This window comes from Phodopus roborovskii, unplaced genomic scaffold, assembly GCF_943737965.1.
Source record: "Phodopus roborovskii unplaced genomic scaffold, PHOROB, whole genome shotgun sequence".
In the NCBI taxonomy this organism is placed as follows: Eukaryota; Metazoa; Chordata; class Mammalia; order Rodentia; family Cricetidae; genus Phodopus; species Phodopus roborovskii.
In genome coordinates, this window is record NW_026126459.1 from 30,126,785 (window position 1) to 30,154,547 (window position 27,763).

Genomic DNA, 27,763 nt, shown 5'->3' on the forward strand with positions numbered 1-27,763 from the left:
GATTACAAAACAGATTACTATACTTCCCAAATTTATAGTATTTCCTTCAATTGGACTGTCAGTTACAGGCAACTTCAGGAAGTTGATTTCCAGAAGGCAGTAGGAACTGAGTATGTCCTGGAGTTGACAGGGTCCTCATCAGTCATGTACCCAAGACTACTATCGGGAGCAGAGGGTAAAGGATTAGGCTTGGGAAACTGGAGAGCTGCTCCACAGAAGTAGCCTATGGCTTAGCTAGAAATATGGGTGTGTAGCAAAGATAAGGATAATTGCCCTCCCCTCTGTGTGTGTGTGTGTGTGTGTGTGTGTGTGTGTGTAGATGAATATATATGCATGAAAAGGCCCAAAGCAGAGTAAGCAATAACATCATAGACCTTATTCATAATTACTCAGTAAAGTGCCTCCCTTCTCTCCACTGGAGAAGCAGAAATGTCTTGCCCCACCTGTAGTCTCAGGTTAAGTTACCAGGACCATAGGCTAGTGGAATCACAAGGGATTGTTGAACCCACCCAGTCTAACACGTTCTAAAGATGTAAATTGTACAACCTACAGGTGACATCAGGAATCCAAGGTCCAGGTTGCTGTTTGTTTCCCAGCCTTCATTTCCTAAGATTTTTACCCATATGTCCACTTGCAGTGTTTTTAATGTCAGTGCATTTGCCCAACATACAGGGATGTCTCTGGTTCGTTCTTCCTACTGAGAGACCCAACCTTGGTAATGGCACCAGTAGCTGGGAACATCCCAGATGTGACGAGGTTGGCCTGGCAATCTAGAGGCTTCATGATTCACCCCTGTGGCCTGTGAATCCCTGCTGTTCATGTCCTGTCATTCCCTCAACTTGAATCTACATTGATGGTTCTTGTCTGGGTTTTCTGATAAACCTTTCCCTGGTTTTGAGTAATTCAGATATTATGTTGCATTCTCAACCCACCCTGAAATGTTAACATAGCTTCCAGAGCCAAAATCGTAAGACCTGAGAAACAAAATCAGAAACAAATGCATGCAAAGGAATCTTCTGTTATATTGTTACTAACACTGGTTTCTTAAAGCTGTCTTTCTTGCACATTTATCGGAAGCTTTGGTTTTTAGCATTTTGGTCACAGCACTCCCAGTTGGGGGTGTCACCTAGAGAGAGGAAAGCTTCGGATGTCTACCATTTTCTAGAAACCGGTATTTACAAAGCTGAAGAAATAAATTGTGGCCTTTGGTGAAAAACAGTCTCCGTCTGCTCTCTTCTCTGAAGAGTCACTTTATACTGTCACTCAGCAGAATATGGAGACTTCATCTAAAATTGAAAACGGAAATGATTGTTAAGAAAGCTGTTTTGCAAACAAATCAGTTTCAAGGCAGTAAACACGCTTTTGTCTACTAAACAATCTGTAATCTTTCTACCAATTAACTAAGAATTCATTAAAGTAATTAGGGCTGATCAGCCTGAAATAAAAGGCATAATTCAAGTAGATTAAAAACTGTGTTAAGAAGTCCACTCTCGGGGGCAGGCAAAGCGGCTCAGCAGGTGAAAATGCTTGCCCCGAAACACACACAGTAATTAAAAACTAAAACATCCATCCATCACACTAAAAATAATAATATGAAAATGGATGCAACATGTAGCAAAAGTTCAGTTAGATATAGATATGGATATGGATATGGATATGGATATAGATATAGATATAGATAAGGACATCCAACACTGCATGGCTTTTCCATCCTTGGAAGTCTTGAAGAATTTAATAGCATTTGACTTCTAGCCAGGTACCAGTTTCCTGGGCATCCAGATCCCTGCAAGGTTTTGTTCTGTGGTATATGCACCTTATGCAAATCGGGGATGTTGAACCCTTTGACAGCACTGGGGGATGGATGTATTCCAAGTAACATTATAGACGGTGATACAGTTCTTAAAAAATACTTATGCTCAGGATGGAGCGATGGCTCAGCAGTTAAGAGCACTGGCTGCTCTTCCAGAGGACAGGCCTCAATTCTCAGCGCCTACATGGCAGCTCACAACTGTCTGAAACTCTAGTTTCACCTTCACACCAATGCACATAAAACAAAGTTAAATAAATTCATTTTTAAAATACTTATGCTTCTATTGTTCTTCAAGTTCTAGATGGAAGAGCCACAGAGACTGGCTATGAAACAAACAATCAAGAGAAGTTGGGACTTGTGGATCTTGAGCTTCTTAAGTAACTGCCAAAGCAGATATATATAGGCTTTGGTTGTATGTGTCAGGGAGTGGTATGGCCCATGGCTGCACCAGGGAGAGAAGGATATTTGGCCCTCTGATTTTATGGTAAACACCTTAAAGCAGTTCTACAAGCTATGTTGTTTGCTCTTAGTTTCTATACACTTAGCAACTCGCATGCCACACAAACAGCACCTTCTGTTCTAGGCTCTTGAATTCATGTTAGCAACCATGCTTTCTCCTTGCCCAGGCAGTGCTGTAACCCCTGGGATTCACGCCACCTTTGTTTCATTGCAAACACCCTAGACCATTGAAAGGGGGAGGGCATACCGCAGTTTCAATTGTGGCAGGGCTCAGATTTTCTCTCAGCACAGCATATACACTCGGAGACATGGGGAGAAGGTCTGAAGGAGACTGCGGCTCCATGGAATCACTTCGGCTTAAAGAGATAACAGGAGAATATTACAAGGATTATAACATAATAGCTCATGGGAACTTGCTGTGTTCAGGACTCTCTAGTGCTTCATCTCTTTGTGACACTGAGCTGCCTAATTCATCACTTCATATCAGAGCATCCAATCTGCTATGGAATATATGGCATATAAAAAGGCAGCTTTATAATTCCAGCCTTAATAGACTGGAGAGTGTGCCCTGAAGACCGGCTTTATGTGTTCAAAGGAATGAGACACAAAATGCTTTATTGAGCATTAAACATGCTTTATCCTCAGTTATATGGACTCTGATCTGCCCTTAAATCTTTTAGGAAAGCTTTTTTTTGAAAAAAAAAAATCAATTCAATAATAAATATTTTATATGTGACTAAAGTTACTCACATTGTTGAAATGGGGATAAAAACTGAAGGGACATAACCTTTGTCTCCCCGCTCTGTTGGCCTTGAAACTGAAAAAGAAAGGCACAGTGTTAGGAAGAAATGTAAGCATCATTGATAAAAATTGGAAATAAAACATCTAGGAGAGTATCTGCAATGCTCAGAAGAAAATAATATGGTTGAATTGCAATTCACAAAAACTTTTAGTTGAACGGAAGAAATAGCCCCAGAGGCGAATATGAAATGCATAGGCAAGCAATGAAGCTTTTAGCAGGCTGATGTGACTTCACATATTAATGACTAAAATATCTGATGACAAGTGAGACTCTGCTTCATCATCTGCCCTTTCTGTTGCATTTCAGTTTGTCAGTAGTATCCAATTTATTTGCATATCAGGAAATTCATAGTGCTATAGTGTCTCTCAAAGGTCCTTGCCTTAAAGGTTTGCCTGTCAGTCTGTGGGGCTACCGGGGAGTAGTAAAACCTTTAAAAAATGGGGCCTGGAGGAAGGAAAGTCATTAGGTATGTGTGCTTTATAATGAAGATTGAGAGACCGGCCTCTTTATTCTTTGTTTCCAGGTCATATACTTCCATCATGATGTCTCATTGTAGGCCTGAAGGTGATGGGATCAACCTCCATAGACTGAAACCTTCCAAACTGAAAGCCCAGCAAACCTTTGTCTTTGACACACATAGGAACACAGTTCTTTTCATTAAAACGCGCATCATAACCTCATTACTACACAGAGCTTTTGAAGTATGTTCATCAGCTTGCCTGGAAGTAACCATACACCATGATAACCACCACTGTAACACAGAAACACAATGGCCAAACCTTGGTCTTCATGAGTGCCCCATGCCAATCTAGTGCCAGTACAGTGTCCCAGATTTAACTTGTATTGACACTTGTGTTCTGGTCTCTTAGACACAGAGTGAAACTGAAACTGAAAGCCAGTCCTTTGTATTTGTTTTCTTTTGTATTTTATTTGTCTCAGATAAAGTTGGGTGGCAAAAGTTACACTGTCTGTGGTAGCTGTGGAGTATTCCACCAGACAATATCCCATTATTCACTACAGCTGAAGAGCCTTAGAGACTGCACTGTGTTTATCCCTTGGTACCTGGAGGGGGCTGGGCTCTAGGAACCCTGGCAGGTACGGAATCCACAGTGCTCAAATCCTTTGTGTACAATGGTGTTGCATTTGTTTTGAATTTAAGCACACCTTTCTGTGTGCTTTAAGTCATTTCCAGCTTACCTGCAATACTGCTTCAATATAAATGTTGTTTTAATAGTTGTTACACTAGACTGTTTATAGAAGAAAGAAGAAAAGGGCTACATATTCAATGCAGTTGCCATTTTGAAACACTAATGTTGATCTTTGCTTGTCTGAATAAGACATGGAAACTGTGGATACAAAGCTGACTGTGCTTTCATGGGAGAGAATGGTGAGTTTCCTTACCTCAGACAGCTGAGTTTATGAATTTTATTTTATGTATTTACTATTTATTGAATGCCTATTTGGACAGTTACTCTTCTAGGCCCTTAGGGTACATGCAAGAAAAATATGCCAAGGTAGGATAATGAAGCACAGATCCTCATGTCTCTCTTTGGGCAGGGAATAAATACTCTGAGTAAGGATTACAGTAAGGTTGGATGGGGTGTATGACTCAGTGTTACAGTATCGGCTTAGCATCCATTAAAGCCTGAGTTCCTCTCTCCTCTCTCTCTCTCTCTCTCTCTCTCTCTCTCTCTCTCTCTCTCTCTCTCTCACACACACACACACACACACACACATACACACACACACACACACATACACACACACACACACACACACACACAAACACACAGAGTGAGAGAGAGGTGGGGAGAGAGGAAGAAGGAGAGAGAGATTACAGTAAAGTTTCTTTACAAAATACAGGTCTACAGACCTGCCTCATTTTCCTGAAAGCTTGCCATCATCAGCTCCTCCTTCCTTTCCCTGAGCCATAGAAGTGCAAAGATCAGCACTTCTGTTAGGGAGGATGAACTCCAGGCTCTACAAAGGGTGAAGTCTAGTTGCAGCTATGAATATTAGTCCACTAACCACTGACATAGCACCTCATTTCCTGAGACTCTACCTCCATCTGACCCAGGGATATTACAAAGATCAAAGTAAAGAACAAGAGGCACTTCACTCGCTTTGCTCCAATATGACATCATTTCCCAAAATCTCAAGAGGAAAGTAAATACAAAGTGCATCACCTTCACATGGCTGGGAGCTGTAGTGTTTACCAAAGGCTTTGTCTTTGGGGATGTCAGGGTAGAGGTACTTCAGAGGGTTTTCAGGAATGTTTTCAGCCATAATAACCTTGTAGTCTCGCAGGATGTCAGCGAATGGCAGAGCTGACAGTCGCCCTTTGTTGTAGGGTTCTACAGAGTGGAATCTCACTTCTCCTGAAAACACAGAAACTGGAATATTTAGGTGCTTTATGGTCATTCCTCCTAACCCCATTTTTCTCCATAGCTAGAAAGTATGGCCTTCTGAAGTCTGGTCAGTGCAGACTGTCTGTGTGAGAGAGGATGGCTTTAGGAACAGGCCAAATGGACCAATTCATATTCAAACCCCTGAGTGTGACTACATACCGTTCTCAGAGTGGTCCACCCAGGTAAAGGTAATCCCTCCAAGATGGCTTTCACTGAATCTTAACAAAAATGTCCCAGGCATTTTATCCTTGAGCAGAAGCCGTTCCTTCTCTTTGCTAACAAAGCCCATGACATACCTAAAATTAGAGCAAGGGGCAAGACATAGTCTCACCTGATTATTATTGCATCTTCACTTATTTCATTCATAAAGAATACACATATACTTTACAATGCATACATATGTAGTATATATGTACAATATATTATTATACAATATTCTCTGAAGAATATGTTTTCCCCTAAACACACTTTAAAGAAAAGGAAAAAATATAATTCAAGCAGAAGAAAAGTATTCATATGAAAAATGGTCTGAAAACTCACCCATCAATCCAGAGGGGAAGAATGTGTTTTTTAATTAGGTCCAATATTGCTTCAAGCCAGGTCCAGAAGGTAAAAGGTTTGCCAGGCAAGTGTTCCTATCATATGAGAAGGGCAATGACTAAACCCTGACAGAACCCATTCAGACTTTCACAACTGTTGCCTTTGAGCAGAACAGCTCTGTTACAGCTGCCCTCACCCAGGAGGAACTCCTCCAAAGCATAGGCAATAACATGGAAGGCAGCATCTGGCAAAGAACTTTCCAAAGGACATCCCACTCCCATTTGTACCTTACAGAATTTGGCCCAGGTGAGGTGACCATCACTGTAGTTAGACTGAACTGAAATGAAAGAAAAACCAAATGAAAATTTTAACAGCAGTGAGACTTTTCATTCTGTGCTTGACTTAGTTTCCTCCCCTCCTCCTTTGCAAGCGTCTCTTATGGACTTTCAGTGGATGAGTGCTGTGTAAGGTCTCATGTGTCATCCTGGTGCCAAAGAGCTCAGAGTCTAATAAACAGCTTCATGGGGGGGGGGGAGCCAACAATGCTTTAGGAAGCTCTGTGAATGGTGAGATAAATTGGCAGGGGCTGAATGGAAGCCACCCCAAGGAGGAAGGACAATGGAGGACAAGGTTCTGTGGGAAGAGTAGGGCACTTACTGGGAACAGCAGAAGCAGACTGAGGGTGGCGGCTTGCCCATTAAAGTGAAAAGAATGGACTAGAAATCATGTAGGCAATAAACAGCCAACAACTATTTTGATCTAGAACACTGAGAAGATTAATACTATCAAAATTCTAAGGAAGCTGCATTTCTGTGAATAATTTGCTAAAGATCCCAAGAACAGTCACAATCCATACTAATCTATACTATTGCTACTAACATATTTAAAAGCATTGGCTACTCAGTAACAAAAATTTACCAGCATCTACTACTGCTGTTTATGAACTCAAGATAAAAAAAAAAAAAAAAGAAAATATATTCAGTAAGTGTTTACACTGACAAAAGACCGGATGTATTTGACTACCTACTGCTGAGTCAATAAGTGCAGGTGGCCAGGAAGCCAGCTTCACCAGCCGTTCTGTGGCCACAGATTCTGTGCAGGTCAAGCTTTACTACAAGTTTTACTGCAAATGCTTGCACACTCAGCGTGAGCTCTCCCTGGTGCTGAGGGTGCCCTCTTGTCAAAATTCAGGCACCTTTAAGAAATCCAGGCAAAGCTTCAACTGCATTTAATACATGAAGTGCTGATGGCATCTGCAAAACTCAGATGCTGAAGCATCCCCTAACGGTCATTGCCGGTGTTTTTAAATTTCTGTTACACTTTCTGTACTTGGCCCAGCAAGTTATAGCTGGTTAACATCACCAAGAATGAGTCACCACACATTCAGAGGAAGTGGCTTAAGAACGCCTGGAAATCAGTGTGACTGGAAAAAAAGGGCTGTGGAGGAGCACTGGTCTGGTCACAGTGTGGGTCAGCTGCCTCCTAGTTGTGCAGTGAGGCTGTGACCTCCCCTCTGAGCTTCAGTGTCCTCAGATCAATACAGTACTGTTGACCACAAGGAACATTGTGAGAATTGAAAGTGAAATGACACTTAGCCCCTGTGCCTGGCAATATCTAGTAGGCATTTAATAAAGTGTGACAACCATCATGACATCCACAGTAGTGATGCAACTGTTTATAAACACTTATAAACCTGGTGCCTGGTGTCACCAACAGGCAAACCTGTGCCAGCCCCCTCACCTGTGAGCTTCTCTGCCAGCATGTTGAGCTGGTCTGAATTAAGGCCACGGCCAACATAGGAGGAAAACTGCCAGCTCATCACTTCCAGGAGTTGACTCAAAGTGACAGATGGAGGATTATTAAAGAAAACCAAGTTCTGAAATAGAGTCATGGTGATTATATCTGTTAATCGCACCAGGAACACCACACTGAATACATCACAGTCCTGTTTTAAATTTGGGGTCAAGTGACATCAACAACATTGTTTTAAAAACCGGTCTTTTTGGTGCTTAATATAATAGAACTCAGGGACCCATCTTTTCCTGATAGAATCACTTGACATCTCCTGACGTCCTCTGAACACCAACTCAACTAGCAATCAAGTTATACAAGTAGTGACTGCCCAACAGCAACTGGAAAGATAACCTTCCCTGAAATGCTATTCATCTTAAACCTGTTTAATTGACTCATCATGAAAGGGGGCACTGTATCCAACAAAGATCACAAGACAGGAAGAGGAGGAGGGAAGTGAAAGAATTTCTAGGGACACCATTCTCTCCTTGAGAAGTGTGCCTGGAAAATGACCAGCGAGGGCAGCCTAATGAATGCAAAAGAGCTTGGCATTTGAAGGGAGATATAATTAGTAAGTCAATTTGTTTGGTTTGGTTTTGTGAAGGGGCTGTGACTTCAGTGTTCAGATCTTCATGGTGGTGCTGAATTGCCTTGGGAGGGTATTCTGGTGGCCTTGGTGGCTTTCTAGCAGATGTTGCTAAGGAAACCCAAGTATGGTGCCACACTGAAGCTGAAAGAGAGAGAGGCACCACACTTTCCTCCCATGCCCTAAAGTTGGAAGAGATGAACAGGCATGTAGCTCTTAAAGGGAAGCACCATTTAGTGCCAAGGGCTGTTCTTGACCTTAAAGACTATAGAATTATCCATTGGATTATCTGGCTTGAGAGGAGTCTGATCCCCTAGCAGCCTTCCTCTTTGCAGTTGATCTGTCTCAGATGCCTGGGCATCTGGGGATGAGGGCTGAGCCATTAATCTGTCTCAGATGCCTAGGCATCTGGGGATAAGGGTGAATAGGGATGAGCCATTTTTCTGTGTGGTTTGCCTTTAGGAGTATTGCATTAAAGGGAGAAGACACTGAAATCTGGCCTATTTAGTGATCGAGCCTTACACGGTCACCCAGTGGAAAGAATTCTTCTGACAGAAACTGATTTGAATACAGTTTTATTTGAGTTGTTTCTTCTGGAACTAAATACTTGGCAACACAACACAAAGTCTGGAGTTTCGTTTTCTCTGTCTTAAAAACAGAGCAAAAGGGAACGTGGTATAATCTATCCACCCCCTTCCCTAGTTTTCATGTAAAAACATCTGTAACCACTGGCACACTGACTGCAAGTGCCTCAAATAACCACCAGATGGCACTAACATCCAGCCTAAACTTTGAGGGGCTCAAATCTATACCCAATCATCTGCAAAATTTGTGCTGTCAGAACTCTGGCAAGATTGATGGACATCCTGGCTATTTATTTGGAAATGAATTCTGTGCCTTTCTAGAAAAGACCAAGAAAAAGTGTGCCCAGAAGTGAAGGTAGTTAGATAGCAAGTTCTAACAGCCATTAGACAGAAAATTCTGGAACAAGGTGTTTCCCTGTAGTCTAGTTAGTATAGCCACAGGACAGCCTTAGCACTCACAGTAATGTAGTCCTGGAGCTGGTTAGAACTCAGAATTAATAGCCAGCACCTGTCATGGTCACTAGCCAGAACTCTCAGAGTCTGTTAAAACACATGACCTCCTCCTCATTATTATTTTTTTTTTAATTTTTTTCCCTCCTCCTCATTATTATAACTCATTTTGAGGGGGACTCTTGCTGTGTCACCCAGGTTTGACTCAGCTTTGCTTCCAATCACAATCTTCCCACCTTAGACTTCGATTCTAGGCGTGAGCCACCATGCTCAGCCCAAGCTGGCCACGTTAAACAAGATCTAACATCAGCTTGAGCCAAACACCTTAAACACGACCTAACGTGACTCATTTCTAGAAAAACTCTCACCACCGCCACATGCACATTGTTTGTTAAAAGAAAAAGTTAGGTAGGATGAGAAACGGAGAGAGAGGAATAGGAACTTTACCTGGCAATCGTTGGTTGACACGTTGTACCAAATGATGGATGCCCAAGCATTGGGCAGTTGGCTGACATTAGAAATCATCACCACAGGTAATGAGCTTGTCTAGTTAAAAAAAAAAGGGGGGGGTGGTATTACATGCAGTTCAAACTAGCACTGATGCTACTCTTGTCCTTCTCTTCTAGAAGGCCATTTCAAGTTAAGCCCCTTCTTCTAATCCTGGTACCCAGGTGCCATGTGAAGAACTTCTGAGCACATGCAAGCCAGAGTACAGTAAGAAAAGGAAGAGGAACTCTTTCTGGGCATCGATGCTAAATAATATGTGAAGAATATACAAAAACCTAGAATGACTAGGCTTTCATTATAAATGATGACTTGTTGGTGTGAATATTACCGTTGAGTAAATGTTTCTTGAAACACCCACCTCCAAGTCAATAGTGAGGCCGTAGAGGCAGATCTGGGTCTCAAAGGCTATGGAGTGCAGCTCCTCTGTCACCATGTGGCAGCCCTATGAGAAAAACAAGAGTTGTTTTCTCACAAATACAGCTTTTCTATTAGAGATCTGGAATATCCTCAAAAAATCCATACTATTGTTTTTAAAATCATGTATTAGAAAATTTGTCTTTTCCACAGTGATTTTCAGTTTCCAAAACATGAGTTCTTGCTCATGTTTTCAGTAGTTGAAATGCCCAAACAGACCACCCGAGAGTCCCAGCCCATACAATGACTTCTATACCATTCCTTGTCAGTGGAATTAGAAAAACTTTGCATTCTGGGTAGAGGACAATTTGTGGGCAGGGACACAATGTCAAGCTAAATGGAGGAGAGTTCTGTAGAAGTCTGTGCTAAAGTCCAGTCCCTGTCTACATTTGATGTCAGGAAATACATCTTGGATGTTAACCAGACCAAAGGCAAACTCCTTTCAGAATCTGCTCCCCAAGAAACAGCCAGCTCCTAATAATCTATGCTTGATTCTGCAATCTCAACATATGCACAGAACCTTCTAAATGGCCAAGCTAATGATTGTTAGACATTTGACAAAACTTCTCACATGAAATACAGGTGTAGAACAAACAAACAAAAAGCCAAGCCAAACAAACAAACCTCTGAAGAAAGTACAAAAAGCAAAAGTTTTTTTTTGTTTTTTTGTTTTTTAAGTGAAAAATGTATGCCAGGTTCAGTGTGTTCAATGAATAAACAAAAACTGACTGGTTGTCATGAGTGGCTATTGCCACCAATCTGTGCCAAGCAACCATATGACTCCAAAGATGCCAATCACAATGAATAAATGAAAAGCCATACCAATATTCATCACTATAAATTTCTAGAAAACTAGAGTTTAAATCGGAAGTCTAGGGTTTCAGGAGTACAGAAACGAAGTACAGAGTCATTTGCAAATGATTGTGAATCAGAATATAAAATAACTAGAATACAGGGGTTTTTGGGTTTTCTTTTGTTTTGTTTTGTTTTGTTTTGCTTTTTGTTTTTTGTTTTATTTGTTTGTTTTTAGTTGTTGTTTTAATTTTTTTTTTAACTCTGAAGAAAATTGTGTGTAGGTCAGCATTCTATACCCATCCAAATGCCTAGCCAAGAATGCCTACAGAGAGTGTTTGAGATATGCAAAACCTCTGGAAGCTAGTTCCAGAAAACTTTGTCTGTGAAAGCTACTGAAACAATTCCTCTATCAAAGGAAAGTCAGTTATGAAAGAGTAGGTCACAAATCTAGTCAGAAGAATGGGAGGACACCCCTAAAAGACAGATGAAAAGAACTTTAACCCAGAAAAGAAAACCTAACAATCAAGCAAAGACAAACCAAATATCAACTGTACAACAGAATTGGAAGGCGAATAGGCAGGACTAGAAGGAGAAATTACAGATCAAATCAGATCAAAATTGTATTTCTAAGCAACATGAAACTTGACTAGCTATGAGTATGGGAGATATAGCTATTGAAGAAAAAGAAAAAAGAGATTCAGATCGACACACTTGACAGTAAATGAGGGAACTTCTCATTCTGATGGAAAGTTTGGGGCTACATGAGTGACAGGTTCTAAAATTAAGTAAAAACTCAAGGAACCACTATACCCCAAGGAAACTGAAAGCAATGCAAGAACTGGAATGTGATCATAGTATGCAAATTAGCTTAGATGTTAACTTTTATATAATTGTAATTGCTTTGTATAATACTATGAAAGTAGCAGCAAATTTATATGTATCAATACTTACCATTTAAAAGGTCATAGTTTAATCTTGTATTCAGGACAGAATTTAGGAATGTAATATGCAAAATTTAAAAACCTAAGAAATAGAATTATTCGCAGCTCTAAAAAGGAATTCAAGAGAGGAGTTTAGAAGGGAATGACTGGGAGAGAAATTACCTTTTTTCTTTGATGACACCCTAAAGTACTTGGCTATGCCTACAACCAGCAGAACTGTCATCATCTAGAAGCTTATTAGAAAAATGGTGTGTCTAATCCAGGCTTACAGAATCAGATTTTACATTTTAACAAGAACTACAGGTAGAATTTGGGAAGCAATTATTCTTGATGTGGTCCATTAACATTTCATTTAGTCTCAAAAGGGATGTGGGAAGTTCTGTGACAGAAAGCTTAAACCATTCATAAAACAAGCCAAGGAACAAGTGGGCAGAAATGGACTTGTCTAAATTTAAAAAGTCAGGTGAATCCGCAGAGGACAGGGTCACCCTGGGAGAAGAGGAGGAATAACACCGAGTAGCAACAATTCTGAACCCTCTGCGTTAATTTTAAAATAATAAAAATTAGCCAAATATGAATAAGAGCTACATGAGAGAACTTTAGTAATGCCGATAATGTTAAACTTAGGATGTGTTATTTGGAAGAAAGCACAGAGTAGAAAAGTCTTCTCTTCTTTGGGCTAGAAGGATCTTGTATGCTTGATTGCCGGGATGTAGTGAAATGAGTAGATTGAGTCACATGGCATTAGATTAACAGAAAGTTTTGTACAATAAATGCTGCTTATAAATCCCTTAGACAACCACTAAAAGTATTCCTAGTACATGAACATACCAGCTAGTACATGAACGTACTAACTAGTATGTGAACATGCCAGCTAGTATATGAACGTACCAACTAGCCAATTTCCTTTCCCCATAGAGCACTGACATCCACCATTGTTCTTTTGGTTGAGTTTAAGATAAAGGAGCTGGCTTCCATTAGGGCACCAGAGCTGGCTTCCATTAGGGCACCAAACTGCATTTTTAAAGAAGAAAAGCTCACTAGCTATGGGGAAAGGTGCTTACAATGGGTGTGCACATCACCAAGACAACTGGGGAACCTAATTTTCATTTAGGAGTGTTCATTTTTTAAAATCCAGTGCAATGGTAGATAAGCATGTGCAAACTATTTGAGAGGACTCCAGCAAGCATGCAAATGAAAAACCAATAAATATTTAAATTTAAATATTTACTAAATCAAGTCAACAAATCGCTACAATGTGGTCTAGTCCCCTGCTTTGACATATAGCCTTCACCTAACTTAAATGATTAGTTTAGCACCTCAGAGTTGTATATCCTTGCAGGAGTAAAAAAGCACCATCTCTCCTCCCCCTCATTCTAGTCCATAACTTAATTCATATGAGTAAGTATGCATGTAATAGTGATTATGGATATTTTCCTCTGCTTTTTAAAAGTTGTGACACATGTGTTTAGTGTGCAAACGTGGGGTCTTAGAACACACACACACACACACACACACACACACACACACACACACACGGATTTTGGAGGGAGCAGGGTTAGTGACATGGAGGTGTAGGAGGGAGAAAGGAAATGGTGTTACATTTTAATTTTGAAAATAGAGAAGGCAAAATGAAGCTACAAACAAAGCTTTGGAGGAAAATTTCACGCTTTAGGGTTTTTGTTTTTGTTTTTAAATCTGGATGACAAGAAGTCTTCTTGGTGATTCTAACCAATTTATGTTGTTTACCTGAAATCCCCTGATCCATTAGGATGCACATTTACAACAAAATATGGCAACAAGGCTGATATCCAATACACAGGACTGGATAAAAGAAGTCCGACGGAGAGATGCATCATTAATTTCCAGAACTCCCATGGCCATCAATCAAAGTCATCATTATTTTGTCAGTGTAGTCTAAGCCAGACAACACTCAGTTTCATCATCCCAGAGTCATTTCTCCAGTCTGTCCCTATTATTTTTTCTGCTGTCTAATAGCACATCCTGGAAACCTCAACAACATGAACAAATACTTAATACTTTGTGTTTGCTTGTCTGATTTCTTGAGATAGGTGTCCTGTAACCCAGGCTGGCTTCAAAGTTGCTGTGAGCTGGCGAATACCTTGAAGTCTTCCTGCTTCTGAGTATGGGTGTGCACCACATCCAGCCCTTTGCTTGTTAAACAAGCTATAACCTACATAACAGCACAGGAAAAACTGTAGTACTTAGAAAACAATCACTCCAGCAAATATTTGCATAGCACCTTGAAAACAAAAACAAAACCAAAACCAAGAACTGGCTTGGATGCTAGCAAGTAACGAGGAGGAGAGAGAGCTAATGGTACAATGCCATAGTCACAGACTCACGTGAAATGACAGTCTTCTGCACATGTACAGTGAAGATCCTGAATGGACATTGCGGGCACAAAGGGCTGGGTTAATAGGAAGACACTGCTACCACTGTCTCTCCTAAAGAAAGTGTTGCCACTCCATTCAGTTCAAAGGAAAGCCACTTGCTGTGAAATGCCAGGGGCTAGTTGGGTCCTGAGTAGTGTGCCCGTGTTTGAGAACACCGAACCATGAAAGAACATCTGTCTGGCTGTTTTGTGAAGTGAAACTTACCACCCAGGCTTTACTAATAGCTTCTTCGTACTTCACGACTTTCTGCCACCTATAACCACAACACCTCAGTCTGTGGCTAAAACTCACTTCTCAGTCAAGCCTATGGACAAAGCGGGAGCCAGAGAGATGCGATCCCAGCCCCCTTCTGCAGACAGTTTCTGTATTTCAGTAGTCTCTCTTTGGCAAGCTCTCCATCCCGAAGGACCCAGGAGAAAGGTCATTTCCAGGGAATGCTTATTTTACAGGACCAAATGGTAGCATCAAAGTCTGGTCACTTGAGAGATGACAGAATCATGTTATTTGTTTATTTAGTGTTATTATGACTCTTCCGGGGATGGAACAAAGTGGGAGAGAGAGGCAGTGATTGCTAGCCTCTAGGTATGGAGAGATATTCCAAACCAAAGTTTTAAAGATCATTTACAACACTGTGAAGCTCCTCCTCTACTGTGTTTCTGAGGACTGTAAAATTTTAGTCAAAGAAGCTTGTTTAGAGATTATCATCTATTCTAATGAGTTAAAAAAAAATAAAAAAGGTTAGTGTGTGGGAGGTGAGGGGCACATGCCACAACTCGTGTAGGGCAGTCAGAGGACAACTTGTGTGGGCTGTTACTCTTGTGAACATGGACCAGCATGCCTGGTGACAAGCTTTCTTACTCACTGAGCCATCTCACTAATAGAGCTCCCTTGTTTTGTTAAACCTCAAAGCACATTTTAATAATCTCCATGCTCCCATCTGTAAATAAGATTAAGTAAAGCTGTCCTGGAATAAACAAGGGTGAAAAACCCAGAGCAACACTGTTGTCCAATCCCCAATCCAAGGTGGGAAGGCCTGAAGCCCATTTGGTCCCCTGGAGCTTTGAGAATAGGGAAGACAACTTCCTCCCCTTGCCTAAGTCAGTTACAGGGTGCTTTAAACCTAAGGGAGAATGGAGACTTAAGAAATGTGTCATCCCCAACACCTTGCCATCTCCTTTGTCATTTAACAGCTATCCAATATGAGTCTCACAACCACAAAACCACAATTTAAGGATCCAAAGTTGTGCTGGGCGGTGGTAGTGAACGCCTTTAATCCCAGCACTCAGGAGGCAGAGGCAGGGGGATCTCTGTGAGTTCGAGGCCAACCTGGTCTACAAGAGCTAGTTCCAGGGCAACCTCCAAAGCCACAGAGAAACCCTGTCTTGAAAAACAAAAACAAAACAAAAAATCCAAAGTTATGTGTGTGCATGTGTTTGGTTTGGTGTGTGTGTGTGTGTGTGTGTGTGTGTGTGTGTGTGTGTATAATGGCAGGGTCAGTGCAGGGGACCTTAGGGTGCTACCAGGAAACTCAAGAGGTTTCCAAAAGGGGACATACTTGAAATGTAGTCTGGGGAGACTTGCAGACTTGAGATAAGACTTGCAGACAGATTGGGGATGTGCCCTCATGAAAGAGGCCATGTTTCCAGGTAAGTATGTGGCACTTGGGCAGAGAAGGACAAGGACCCATGGTTGTTTCAGGTCATTGAATGTGAGTTTCCCTTTGATGTAACACCTGCTCTCCTCAGAGCAGGCAGCATGAAGCCCCGATCTGTAAGAGCTACACCAACCTTGGCCCAAATACCATGGAGAACCAACTCACACACCATCCTCACAAAACCCTGGGAAGTGTAGGGTAACATTAACCATATTCTGTAGATCAGGAAATTGAGAGGGGGAAAGAAAGGCTTGCCCAGGTTAGCTTTCCCATGAGTAGCAGAGCCCAAATCAAGTGCTGTCTTCACATTCCCCACAGACATAGCAGGGATGCAAAGGGGGACCAGCAGGTAAGAGACATTAACATTTCCTAAGGAATTGTTATGCTAATTTCCTTCCAGCTAGGCTGAGGTAACTCCATTTCTGAACTAGCAGGCAATGTGTGAAGTGAATTAGAAGGAGGAGACGCTCCCGTCTTCCAGAGATTGTAAGATCCCAAAAGGATGTATCAGAGAAGAGTGAGCAGTACAGACTGCCAGGGTTTAATTTTGATCCTTGTCTTTAACTCCCTGTGCAAACCTGAGCTCAGTTCAGCTTCCCTAACTGCAATGTGTATGCTACCCCACTTAATAGTGTTAGCACCGAATACCCAGTACATCAGGGGGAACTGTTAAATGAATTCTCAGCAGGGTATGAACACTTGCTGCTGGTGCTCCTAGATAAGCAATCGCAACCTTTGAAGCTTGAAAATAGGGTCATGGTATCCTTGCTTCCTGTCTTCCCAAAATGTGTCACTATGACTGACCGTTGGCCCTGTGGCTTTATGAACACCACCTCATGCCTATGAGTCTACCTTTCCTCATGCTCCTTTGATCATTTCTACTGATTGACCAACCCCCCGGTGACTGGATCATCTTTTCTCCACGTTTCCTACCAATCAATTGTTTCTTGAGCACACAAAACAGCATTTGAGCCCAGGGCTTGTTCTAAATGTACCTTGGCGTCATACTAAGAGCCTGTCAATAGGGGGAGCTCGAAGAATATCTTAACCACAGTGGCCCTGCTTTAGCAAACTTGAAAAAATAAAAAGGAAACAAAGTCATTGTATGGCTGTATGATTTTGTTATCAACTGGAAAATAAGAGGACATAAATTCAAAGCAATATAAGCAGACATTACTAATAAGACAGCGCTTGGGTTTTCTATAGAGGAAGACGATGTACTTAGAGTTCTGTCTCCAAGGATTCTCCAGTACAGATTCTGATTTCACGTTGATAAAGATGACAATGTGATATTAGATGTATTCCCATTTGCTTAAGAAGAGTTCAGAGTAATTGTGCCTGGTTTGTTCAGACTTGTAAATAATAACATTCAGGGATGTCAAACTGAATGATATATTACGACTGTATTCAAAATTCCACCCAGGTGTGTGTGTATAATAGGCTTTTGTTTATAACAGTAGTTCAGGAAACCTAGGAAAAACTTTATGGGAAAGAATTCCTCCTCCATATTTGTTTTACTAGAACCCTTAAACCCAAAAGTTCCATTCATGGGAAGAGAGACTTGCTTGAGGCTCTGCCTGAAGCATCGTCTGTTCTTGACAGGCCACAGTGTGTGGCAATGTCTAAGGTACCACAGAGAGGATGAAGAGTTCCTAGAGGGGAACATGACTGGTTGTTAAACCCGGTGGTGGGTCATGTGGCCTGGGGTGTGTGATAGGCTGCCACTCAATGCTGGATTTATGCAGCTCTTCCAAAGGAGTCCAACATCTCTGTCCTAAGAGCTGGGATTTAAAAAGCCCAGTAGCTAGTCTGTACAAACTGGACTATAATACTCCTAATAGCTGGGAAACTGCTTTGAGGAGTCGGGCTTAACTAGCAGCATCTCCAGGCAGGTGTGTCAGGTGTCATCTCCTCTCTTAGAACATAAGAGTACAATATTTCTCTATCATATGATTCCAAAGATAACATTTTCAGTCACTGTTAGGAATGTGGTCTCAAACTTACATTTCCCATATTCAAACATGAAGACAAAAAATATAATGCTAAAATTTCCAGGCCAGATCAGAAGATGGCCTTCACAGTCAAGACTTGGCTAGTCTATTGACTGGAATGTGGGTGTTTGTCCAGTTCAAATATGAACTTTAAAGACCAAAGTAATTGATACTACACAATAAAAGAATTATTTTTCAGCTCTTATTTTTATGTAATGTGCCATGATTTTTGAAACTTCACATCTGTGGACAAATAAATTATTTTAAGATAGATTACCATGATGGAGAGCTAATTAGAGAAATCATGACACCTATATATAATGTAATATAATGAAACAATTTAAACCATGTTCTCTAAAAGGATTGGGCATGATATTTATGACATGATATGTTTTGTTTTTGAGACAGGGTTTCTCTATGTAGCCCTGGCTATCCTAGAACTTACTGTGTAGACCAGATTGACCTCAAACTCATAGAGATCTGCCTGCCTCTGCCTCCCAAGTGCTGAGATTAAAGGCATGTGCCACCACATTAAAGGCATATGCCTGGCTGACATATTTTTGAGTTATAGAAGATTAGACAGAAGGTTAATGTTTTCTCTGAAAGGTAGTTTTTTTATCCTTAAAAAACTTAAATATTATCTACAATGATAAATATTTATATATATTTGATACAAAAATTAAGAAGTTTAAGAGCTTTGGGGAAATGGTGTTACAGGATGTTTCCTAGGAAAATTTCCCAAGAGTTTATATTTCCTACCTCATTTCCTTTACTTCCAGCACTGGATTTCATCTCCTTCGGCTGCTGTGTGAAAGAAAACAGCGTTTGGATGGAGGATCATTGTCAGGAACATATTAAGTTGGTCACACCTGCTACTTTCCCAGTCATAGTTTTGGCTTCTTTAACAATAACTTGTGTCATTTCACACACTGAACCCTCACTTTGCTGCCTAGATCCAACAGAAGTTAATATTGAAAACCAAACTAAACTCCAAATCATCACATATTTGTTTTTGTAGGTGTTTTCCTGCTAACTAGTTTTGTGTTTTTAGAAAGTGGACCCTTCCAGCTGATGCAGTAGCATCCAACATTCAGGTGGATGCTGGCTAAGTGTTAATAAGCCAGAGGAATAGCATGTTGGTGGCAAGAAAGGCAATGGGGTCTTAGGAAAACTAAGAACTGAGAGAGAGGGGGGGGAACTCTAGGTCAAGAGGAAGTGGTACACAGGAGAAGCAACAGGATAGGGCGTGGTCAGAGCTTTCTAGACAGTGCCAAGGCAGACTGTACAAGGGTCTGTTGGGAAACCCCAAGAACAGCCCAGCCTGTTCTGAAATGAAAGTGCTTTCTGCCACACGTTATTGGATGTCATTTCCCGGGGGCACTTTAAAAATGAAAGCAGAACTGTTCTGCACTTAATGCAGTTGTTGTGATCAACATGAGCCAGTCACGGTGAATGTTTGGCCATTCTGCATTGCGATTGTTCAGAACTCACTGTCAGGGTTCTTGCTCAATGTCCTTTCTACTGTTTTAATTTTTCAATGATGGCAGCTTTGTTTCTCACTATGGTGTTTAGTGTTAGCATAGTGAGAAGCAGGAATATGTAAGAAACTTCTTGCATTTCATAGTAAGTAAACTAAGTAAGAAACTATGGTACATTAAGAAACTTTCATGTAAGGAATACAACAAAATACTCTGAATTACACAGCCTGTTAGCAAAGCTTGGGCAGTGTCTGGGTGGGTGGGTGGTTGGGGGAGATGCCGTCACCTTATTTCCTACTTACCAAATGTCTAAATTCTACTGACAGGCTCCCATTGGAGGATTCCTCAATAGACATGGCTTTGACTTGAGTTCCACAAAGCACAAATCTTCTATTGCTAGATGGAAAAATACTTTTAAAAAGGGGGTTGGGTCAACATATATTTAAATGGCAAGAAAAAAAATCTGCAAAGAAAAATTCTTACCTTAGAGTTGAAACATTCCTGTAAAACCAAGAAGAGCCTTTAAAGTAAGCTGGTTATTAGACCCAGGAAGATATCACTAGCAACTTTAAGTCACAACATATGACGCACCATTTAAGTCTTCATAGTTAAATGTTTGAACTTGAAATCAAGTATTTGTAGTAGAGTGATATGTAAAGTTAGAGAGATACAAAAGTTCAAAATTATTAAGTAAAAATTTTAAAAGCCTTTCATTACCATATTTGAAAGAAATTGGGAAACTTACTTGTCTATTGATGCTTTAACTTTCACCTGATAGTTGAGTTCTGGCAATTTTATTAGTAGTCTGGGAAGAGATTGGAATAAAGAATCAAAGATAAAAATTTAGAAGTGATATAATCTTCTTCTGCACTTAAATTATTACATATCTTTCTAGCATGTACATATACGTAAAACGTTGTCTCCACTTCCATGTTAATGTGCTTGAAAAATGTAAAAACCTCTTGAGTTTGCTCAGTGACTCTCCTGGCACCAGCCCATGTCACTACTGACAAACATTTGCTGTTTGCAGTTTTTTTTTTTTTCAGTTGATAGGTGCTAGATAGACTGACCCATTCAGAAAAAACAGCTGTATGTTTGTGTTGAAATCTGGGTGACATATATGTTTAAGAAAAGTTCTTTGCAAGTCTGTTAACAGGACTCCATCTTCTCTCCATACTACAGAAACAAATGTTTTGTAAACTTAGCAAAACTAAATATTTTTGAGAATTTTGATGGTGAAAATACTGAGAAAGCCCAAATTCTAAAATGAATATAGAAAATCCCAATTAAACTATATTTGTAATTTCAAGAATAGGAATATATTTTCAAAGCAGCAAATATTCTTGTAATGAAAAAAGACCCAACTTCCAACAAGGGGACAACTGATGCTCAGATAAGAATTCCTTCTTTTGACATCAGTTCTTCTATTCTTTTGCTCCCCCACCCCCAAATCCCCAAGGTATCCATGATATGCTTATGTCTGTGGGTTTCTTGCATCTGCAGACACACTCACTGATTCACTTACCCATTCATTCATGCATCCATGTATGCATGCATTCATTCAAGCCTTATACATTCATTCACATATACTGATCTCATTATGTATATTTAGTATAAACTCAGATATCTGAAAACTCTTGAACAAAGATTGGCTAATGGAGAAGGGTGGAGTAGCTATGTATAAAAGAAAAGAATCCAGACAAGCAGATGCAGTTTACAGAACATGGAGGTAATGCATTACAATTAGAGACATGCCATGAAGCCAAGGCTCCTTAGATGTGTTGACTGAAGCACAAGGCTATCTCCATTTGTGGACTGTGTTTGTATAAAGTAAGTAGTGGATGGTGAAGAGGGCGTGCGGGCTCATAGACATTTTCTTCTCCATCGCCCTCCTCATTCTGCTCCAGAAAGGATCTGGTCCACTGCAAGGCACTGATGACAGCTTCCAAAGCATCGGTTCTCAAACTGGGGGTCACGACCCCTATGGGGTCACATGTCAGATATCTACGTTAGGATACTGTGAAAAATTACAGTATGAAGTAGCAACAAAAATAAATGTTTGGTTGTGGGCCAGCACAACATGAGTAACTGCATTAATGGGTCACAGCATCAGGAAGGTCGAGGAGAACCACTGTCCAAGGGTCTTCCCATGGCACCCTCTTCAAAACGGGAGAGCACAATGCTATGGCAGAGAGCAGTCTTAGAGAGAAAACTCTCTAAGTCAGGGAAGGAAGATGATGACCCAGCAATCAAGCTGAGGAGGGGCCAGGACACCCACTCCAGGACAGTGGTCCATGTCAGGCTTCATTTCAAACAAATGCTACTTGCTACCTGCTCAGGGCCTCTTCCACTCTGAATGTTTTCTAGACAGTCCTATTATCTCCTCATTTTCTCATACATCATTTCAACTTCCTTTCTCTACATGGATGTCTCAAGTCAAAGTAGGATATCTACCACATCTCCATCCTGCTTCCCTTGTTACTTGTCTGCTGGCTTTCACAGAGGAATGGAGATGAGGAATAAACAACTTTGAAAAATGAAACTTTGAAAAGAAACCTGGCTAACCACCTGTTTTCCATTCTTGTATCTTGGTGCAAAATTCATACAAAGAAAGAGAATGAGAGGTGGGGGTTTTTTGTTTGTTAGTTTTTGGGTTTTTGTTTGTTTGTTTTTGTTTTGTTTGTTTGTTTTTTGGATTTTCCAAAACAGGGTTTCTCTGTGTAGCTTTGCAGACCAGGCTGACCTCAAACTCATAGAGATTCACTTGCCTCTGCCTCCTGAGTGCCAGGATTAAAAGGCATATGCCACCACCGCACAGCTTATCACTGAGATAAGTTTAATCAGGGGTTTTGAAATGCAAACTGAAAAATGCCTTCCCTTTAAAAATTGGGTTCCAGTGCTGCCAGGTGGCCAAGAGTTCTGCCATAGAACCCTCAGGTGCTCTCCACCATGGAATCAATAAAGATTTCTTAATTTGTTCAGCATTCCTAGTGATTAGGAATACGTAGCCCTGGGCCTGGAGTTTAAGGCACAATACAAATCTTTGCCTTAAGTTTACTAAAGAAAACCTAGGTTTTCATTGTCCATGCTCATAAAGATGTCTCAGATACACAATGAAGGCTCAGTGAAAATCATGCAAGCCCACATCTCTAAATCAGGAGCTCAGCAAAGATGTACTGAAGACTGCAGTGCCCTGAGTTTTTGTGGGAAACCCAGTAAGCCATTTACTGGTTAATCACAGGCGAAGCATATGCCACTCATTTCCCGGATGTTCCGTCTCCCACGTCTATCCCCGTGTGTCTTTTCTATTCTATTCTCTCTGTTCCACTCTGTTACAGAACAGACTCAGCCAGTCTTTCTGTATGCTCACTCTCCCACAATTCTTCCCTTCTGTCTTTCCAGTCTTTTCTCACATTAACTTTTCAGCCATCGATCCCAGAGTGCCTGATGTCACGATTACATACTTTCATGCTAATAGCCCTTACATCTTCATTAATAGCCCACATTGTCATGTTCTTCATAAGCAAGCTCTCATCATGACTTTTCTGCAGGGATTTGCTGAACTTCAGCCTGGGACCTCAGCGGGTGCTCTGTGAAGGACAGCTGACTGTAGAGGGCCTTGATTGACAGTGGTTGGCAGTGCCATGGACATAAAACAACAGAACGGGTTCTGCCTACCTCAGCTTTGCAGTGAACTGAATGAGGGTTTTAAGTACCATCGGCCTCTGAGGGTGTGTTGGCATGCACGGCTGTCGCTCAACCACAAATGAACTAGATGGAAGGGAAATACCATTTGAAAAGGTTAAAAATGTTAACCACAAAGAAACTGGATGCTATTTTTCCCACAGAGTCGAAACTTTTTACACCCGGAAGACGGTGAAACCCCTACTCGACTTGTCTTCCCAAAAGCTTCCCAGATCATTAAGTGTAAAATGACAGGAAAAAATGCCTGAATTAACATTAGTAATTCTTAATTACCAGTTATGGGCTCAAGAAAGGTTCATGCTTATCCTATATATAGCAAAAGATAATTTATGACATTTTGGACTGAATGTTGGGACTTATGGTCCAAAAATTAGAATTCTTTTCTCTTTACACCAGATGCTCCCGACCCTCATTTCTTGGATACGTTCTCAAGAAGAAATCCTTCGTCTTCTCTGACATGTGAAAGCTGAGTGGGAGGTGGGCGGCGGGGTTGCTCCACTTCCGGGAGGCATGTTGCTGAGGAAAGGAGTAAAGAGTGGGGCTCCGGCACTGCCTCCTGGGGTCCCTACGGCTCTGCTCCACATGGACCAGTGTGGCATGTCACAGACATGCACTTACTTCTTGAAAATGTTGTAAATCAGGAAGGTGGCTCTCTCCAGCAGGTGTGCTCTCTGGGTGGGGATGGGGTCTCCTTCGTAAGTCATCTTGGTAGATTGCTCCTCTAATTTTTCCAGCTGTCGTCTGAGTTGGAAAAGACTTTCTGCCAACAGGGTAAAGCTATTGAACAGAAAATGACAGTTTTTTTTTTTCCCCCACTTAGTGACTGAGCTAGTTTAACAACTGATCATATTTCATAAATAATACACAATTAAATGATTACATTAATTAAACGAATCTCTTAATTCCAATTATGATTTATGACAATTATTGGTTTTTTTTTGTAAGCCGTCTCTTCTTGAATATGTATCATGTTAAATTTTCTAATTTGTGCTTTAAATTTACAGACACCCTTTATGAAATAGTCAGCATCTGGAGCCAAATCCCTTTTAATTGGCCTTTAGATCCTGTTAAGTGTTCATATTAAGAATATGGCTTTCACTAAGTCAGAGACAGGCCAATTTAAAATACAGAGTACGAGCCATGGAGAATGTTACTCGTAAAACCCACCTTCCTCCCCCACTACCCACATTTACAGTTCCTGGGTGTTAGTGGAAAGTGATGGCTGAGTCATTCTGGCGGAAGTTACACGGTGTTTGGGAATGCTTGCTCCTAATACCTGAGTGAAATTCTGTTCATTATGTGCTGATCTTGCCTTAGAGACGGAGATGAGGGTTAGGACAGCTGGAGAGGAACAAGAACAGTTGGAACAGATGAAGAAGAGTAGGGCGCTCCAGCTGGAGGAACAGAATGCTTCAGCTGTCCTTACAGCCAGTCTTCTCAAGCATTAGACAGAAGGGATCAGGGAGGAGCGGTGGCCCCTGCTAAGTTTCCCTGTAGGCCCTGTTACTGAACAGTCTTCATTATTCCCCTTTGTTGCTTGTCTTGTTTTCACAGCGGTTCTTTGGGTTTAGAGAACTGAGGAAAATCAGTATGCTTTAAAATGAGCACATGCCTTTACTTCTCTTGAGAAGTAAGCCCGAACAAGCAAGGGCATGACATACTTCCATTTTCTGCAATTAGAAAGCAACTTTGAATTTTAACTGATTTTGATTTTATGTATGTTTTTTTTTGATTGCGTTCTCAGACAGTCTTATTTTGTATTTGAGTCAGAAAACTTTATCAACATTTTTTTTATCTTGTAATGTAAAAAGACAGTATCTACATTCAATGTCCTGTCTGTGTTTTAAGTACAGATATCTTGTTGTAATGACTGCTGGAGATTATGTCACTTGTTATTGTGTTATAATTTTGTATAGGGTCTTGCTATGTAGACGAGGGTGGTTTGGAACATGTGTGGCTCCCCTGAGATGGGTGTGTGTGTCCCTATGCCTAGCTTAACTATCTTTTTAACTGGCTAGCAAATGCTGTGCATATTTTTAATTTTATACATGGTGTTTTGATATATTTGCATATTGAAGGATGGCCAAATCAAAACTAAAACATATGTATTATCCCACACAACCTTCTTTTTTGTAAGAACAGAAAATTTACTTAGTAGTTTTCAAGTATATAAGCTATTGCTAACTGCAGTCATCATGATAATTTTTTCCCACTAAAATTTTGCATCCTTGACCAACAGCCTTAAGAAAGTTATTGTGTTTGAAAGCATAAAACTAAATGCTTAGCTCATAAGAAACACATTTTAAAAAGTTATTTTAAAGAATTTTGAAGCTAATGTTTATTATATTCTTAAAGACAATTCATTGTTGGCTTAAAAAAAATCATTTGCCTCCTTTTAGGATCCTCCTTGTTACCTAGCTTTCTGGGGTTGTGGATTGAAGACTGGTTATCCTTTGCTTTACATCTAATATCCACTTATGAGTGAGTACATACCATGTTTGTCTTTCTGAGTCTGGGTTACCTTACCCAGGATGGTTTTTGGCTTTTTCTAGTTCCATCCATTTGCCTGCAATTTTCAAGATATCATTGTTTTTTTGTTTTGTTTTGTTTTTCTTTTTGATGAGTAATACTCCATTGTGTAAATGTAACAAATTTTCTTTATCCATTCTTTGGTTGAGGAACATCTAGGTTGTTTCCAGGTTCTGGCTATTACAAATAATGCAGCTCTGAACATAGTTGAGCAAAAGTCCTTGTGGTATGAATGTGTATCCTTTGGGTATATGTCCTAGAGTGGTACTGCTCAGAATCCCAGTTTTCTGAGAAACTGGCATACGTATCTCCAAAGTGGCTGTATAAGTTTGCACTTTCATCAACAATGGAGGAGTGTTTCCCTTACTTCACACCCTCTCCAGCATAAGGTGTCATAAGATAGAAAGGGGGAGATGAGGGATGGGGACATGAGGGACCCGAAGGCCAAGTTGGGGAAGGAACAGATGGGAAGAGCAAAGAAAGAAATCTTGATAGAGGGAGCCATTGTGGGGGTAGGAAGAAACCTGGTGCTAGAAAAATTCCCAAGAATCCACAAGGATGACCCCAGCTAAGACCCCCAGCAATAATGGATAGAGTGTCTGAATGGGCCTTCCCCTTTAATCAGATTAGTGACTACTCTAATTGTCATCATAGAACCTATGTTCAATAACTGATGGAAGCAGATGCAGTGACCCACAGCCAAGCACTGGACTGAGCTCCTGCAGTTCAGTTGAAGAGAGGGAGGAGGGTTCATATGAACAAGGTGGTGGTGGTGGGGTCAAGATCATGATGGGGAAATACAGAGATACTGGACCCAAGCTAGTGGGAGCTCACAGATTATGGACTGGCAGCTGGGGAACCTGCATGGGACCAAGCTAGGCCCTCTGAATGTGGGTGACAGTTATGTGGCTTGATCTGTTAGAAGGGCCCCCAGCAGTGGGACCAGGACCTATCCCAGGTCTATGAACTGGCTTTTGGAGCCCATTCCCTAGGTGGGATACCTTGTTCAGCCTTGATACAAGTGGAGGGGCTCAGTCCTGCCTCAACTTGGTATGGCAGACTTTGTTGACTCCCCAAGGAAGGCCTTACCCTCTCTGAGGCGTGGATGAGGGGGTGGAAAGGAAGGAGATGGAGGTGGAATGAGGAGAGGGAGGGGGAACTGGGGTTGGTGTGTAAAATTAGAAATATTTTTTTAAATAAAGGAAAAAAATCATTGGAATCTTTTAAGATATCATGTCTGCATATTGAGGAATTCTTAGGCATGGGAAACGCTTCCTTTTCCTTCCCAAAGGAGGGATGCTAAGAACACTGAGCAGTGGTACCTTTGTGTCAGTAATCTCCAGCTTGGTGTAACCTGCGCTCTCTGAGCACACTGAAGCCTGCATTTCCTGTGGTTTTCACTGGAAACTAAAGTTGATTGCTTTACCAGTTTTGAAGCTGGTCCAGCCCATTGTGGAGTGGGCCACCGATGCAGGCGATCTGCTGCCGCCTCTTCCAGTCCTGCAGCTCTTCTATCAGCATGGTGTTCATCAGCAGGTCCGACTCATTCACTATTTGTGTCATCTTACTGAGCACCTCCTAAAAACAGACACCAGGGGAAGAGGTCTATAGAACACCCAGGTTCCAATTCTGTTAAGAAAGCACACTGCTACGAGAGATGAAGGTTTGACTAAAATCAACCAGATATTTGATTGACTTGGTATAGCACTGCCTTTCCAGACAATAAAGGCACTACAATTGGATAGCATTACAAGAACTTAGCCACAGCTGACATTCTCATGTTTCAGGTTTAATGTGTCCAATGGGAACCTCTGGACCAATACTGAATCTGGCTGTCCTAAACACACATTTGAACAGTTGTTTGTTTTACTTATTCACGTTTGTGTGGGTGTGCATGTCCGG

General features: G+C 41.0%; 1 protein-coding gene across 2 annotated transcripts in view; it reads right to left on the minus strand.

Moving 5' to 3' along the window:
• Positions 1 to 998: 998 nt before the first annotated feature.
• Stat4 (signal transducer and activator of transcription 4) overlaps positions 999 to 27,763 on the minus strand; it is a 93,698-nt gene continuing 66,933 nt past the window's right edge. For both annotated transcript variants that reach the window (XM_051190145.1, XM_051190144.1), the window contains exons 8-24: positions 27,288 to 27,439; positions 23,951 to 24,109; positions 23,306 to 23,398; positions 20,373 to 20,432; positions 20,111 to 20,128; positions 19,930 to 20,023; positions 18,909 to 18,953; positions 10,296 to 10,379; positions 9,878 to 9,976; positions 7,760 to 7,895; positions 6,307 to 6,356; positions 6,020 to 6,114; positions 5,639 to 5,775; positions 5,258 to 5,449; positions 3,020 to 3,086; positions 2,517 to 2,625; positions 999 to 1,286 (exon numbers count right to left, since the gene is read on the minus strand). In XM_051190145.1, coding sequence (XP_051046102.1) covers positions 1,260 to 1,286; positions 2,517 to 2,625; positions 3,020 to 3,086; positions 5,258 to 5,449; positions 5,639 to 5,775; positions 6,020 to 6,114; positions 6,307 to 6,356; positions 7,760 to 7,895; positions 9,878 to 9,976; positions 10,296 to 10,379; positions 18,909 to 18,953; positions 19,930 to 20,023; positions 20,111 to 20,128; positions 20,373 to 20,432; positions 23,306 to 23,398; positions 23,951 to 24,109; positions 27,288 to 27,439 — 1,617 coding nt within the window. In that variant the 3' untranslated portion in view covers positions 999 to 1,259. The remainder of the gene's footprint in view (positions 1,287 to 2,516; positions 2,626 to 3,019; positions 3,087 to 5,257; positions 5,450 to 5,638; positions 5,776 to 6,019; positions 6,115 to 6,306; positions 6,357 to 7,759; positions 7,896 to 9,877; positions 9,977 to 10,295; positions 10,380 to 18,908; positions 18,954 to 19,929; positions 20,024 to 20,110; positions 20,129 to 20,372; positions 20,433 to 23,305; positions 23,399 to 23,950; positions 24,110 to 27,287; positions 27,440 to 27,763) is intronic.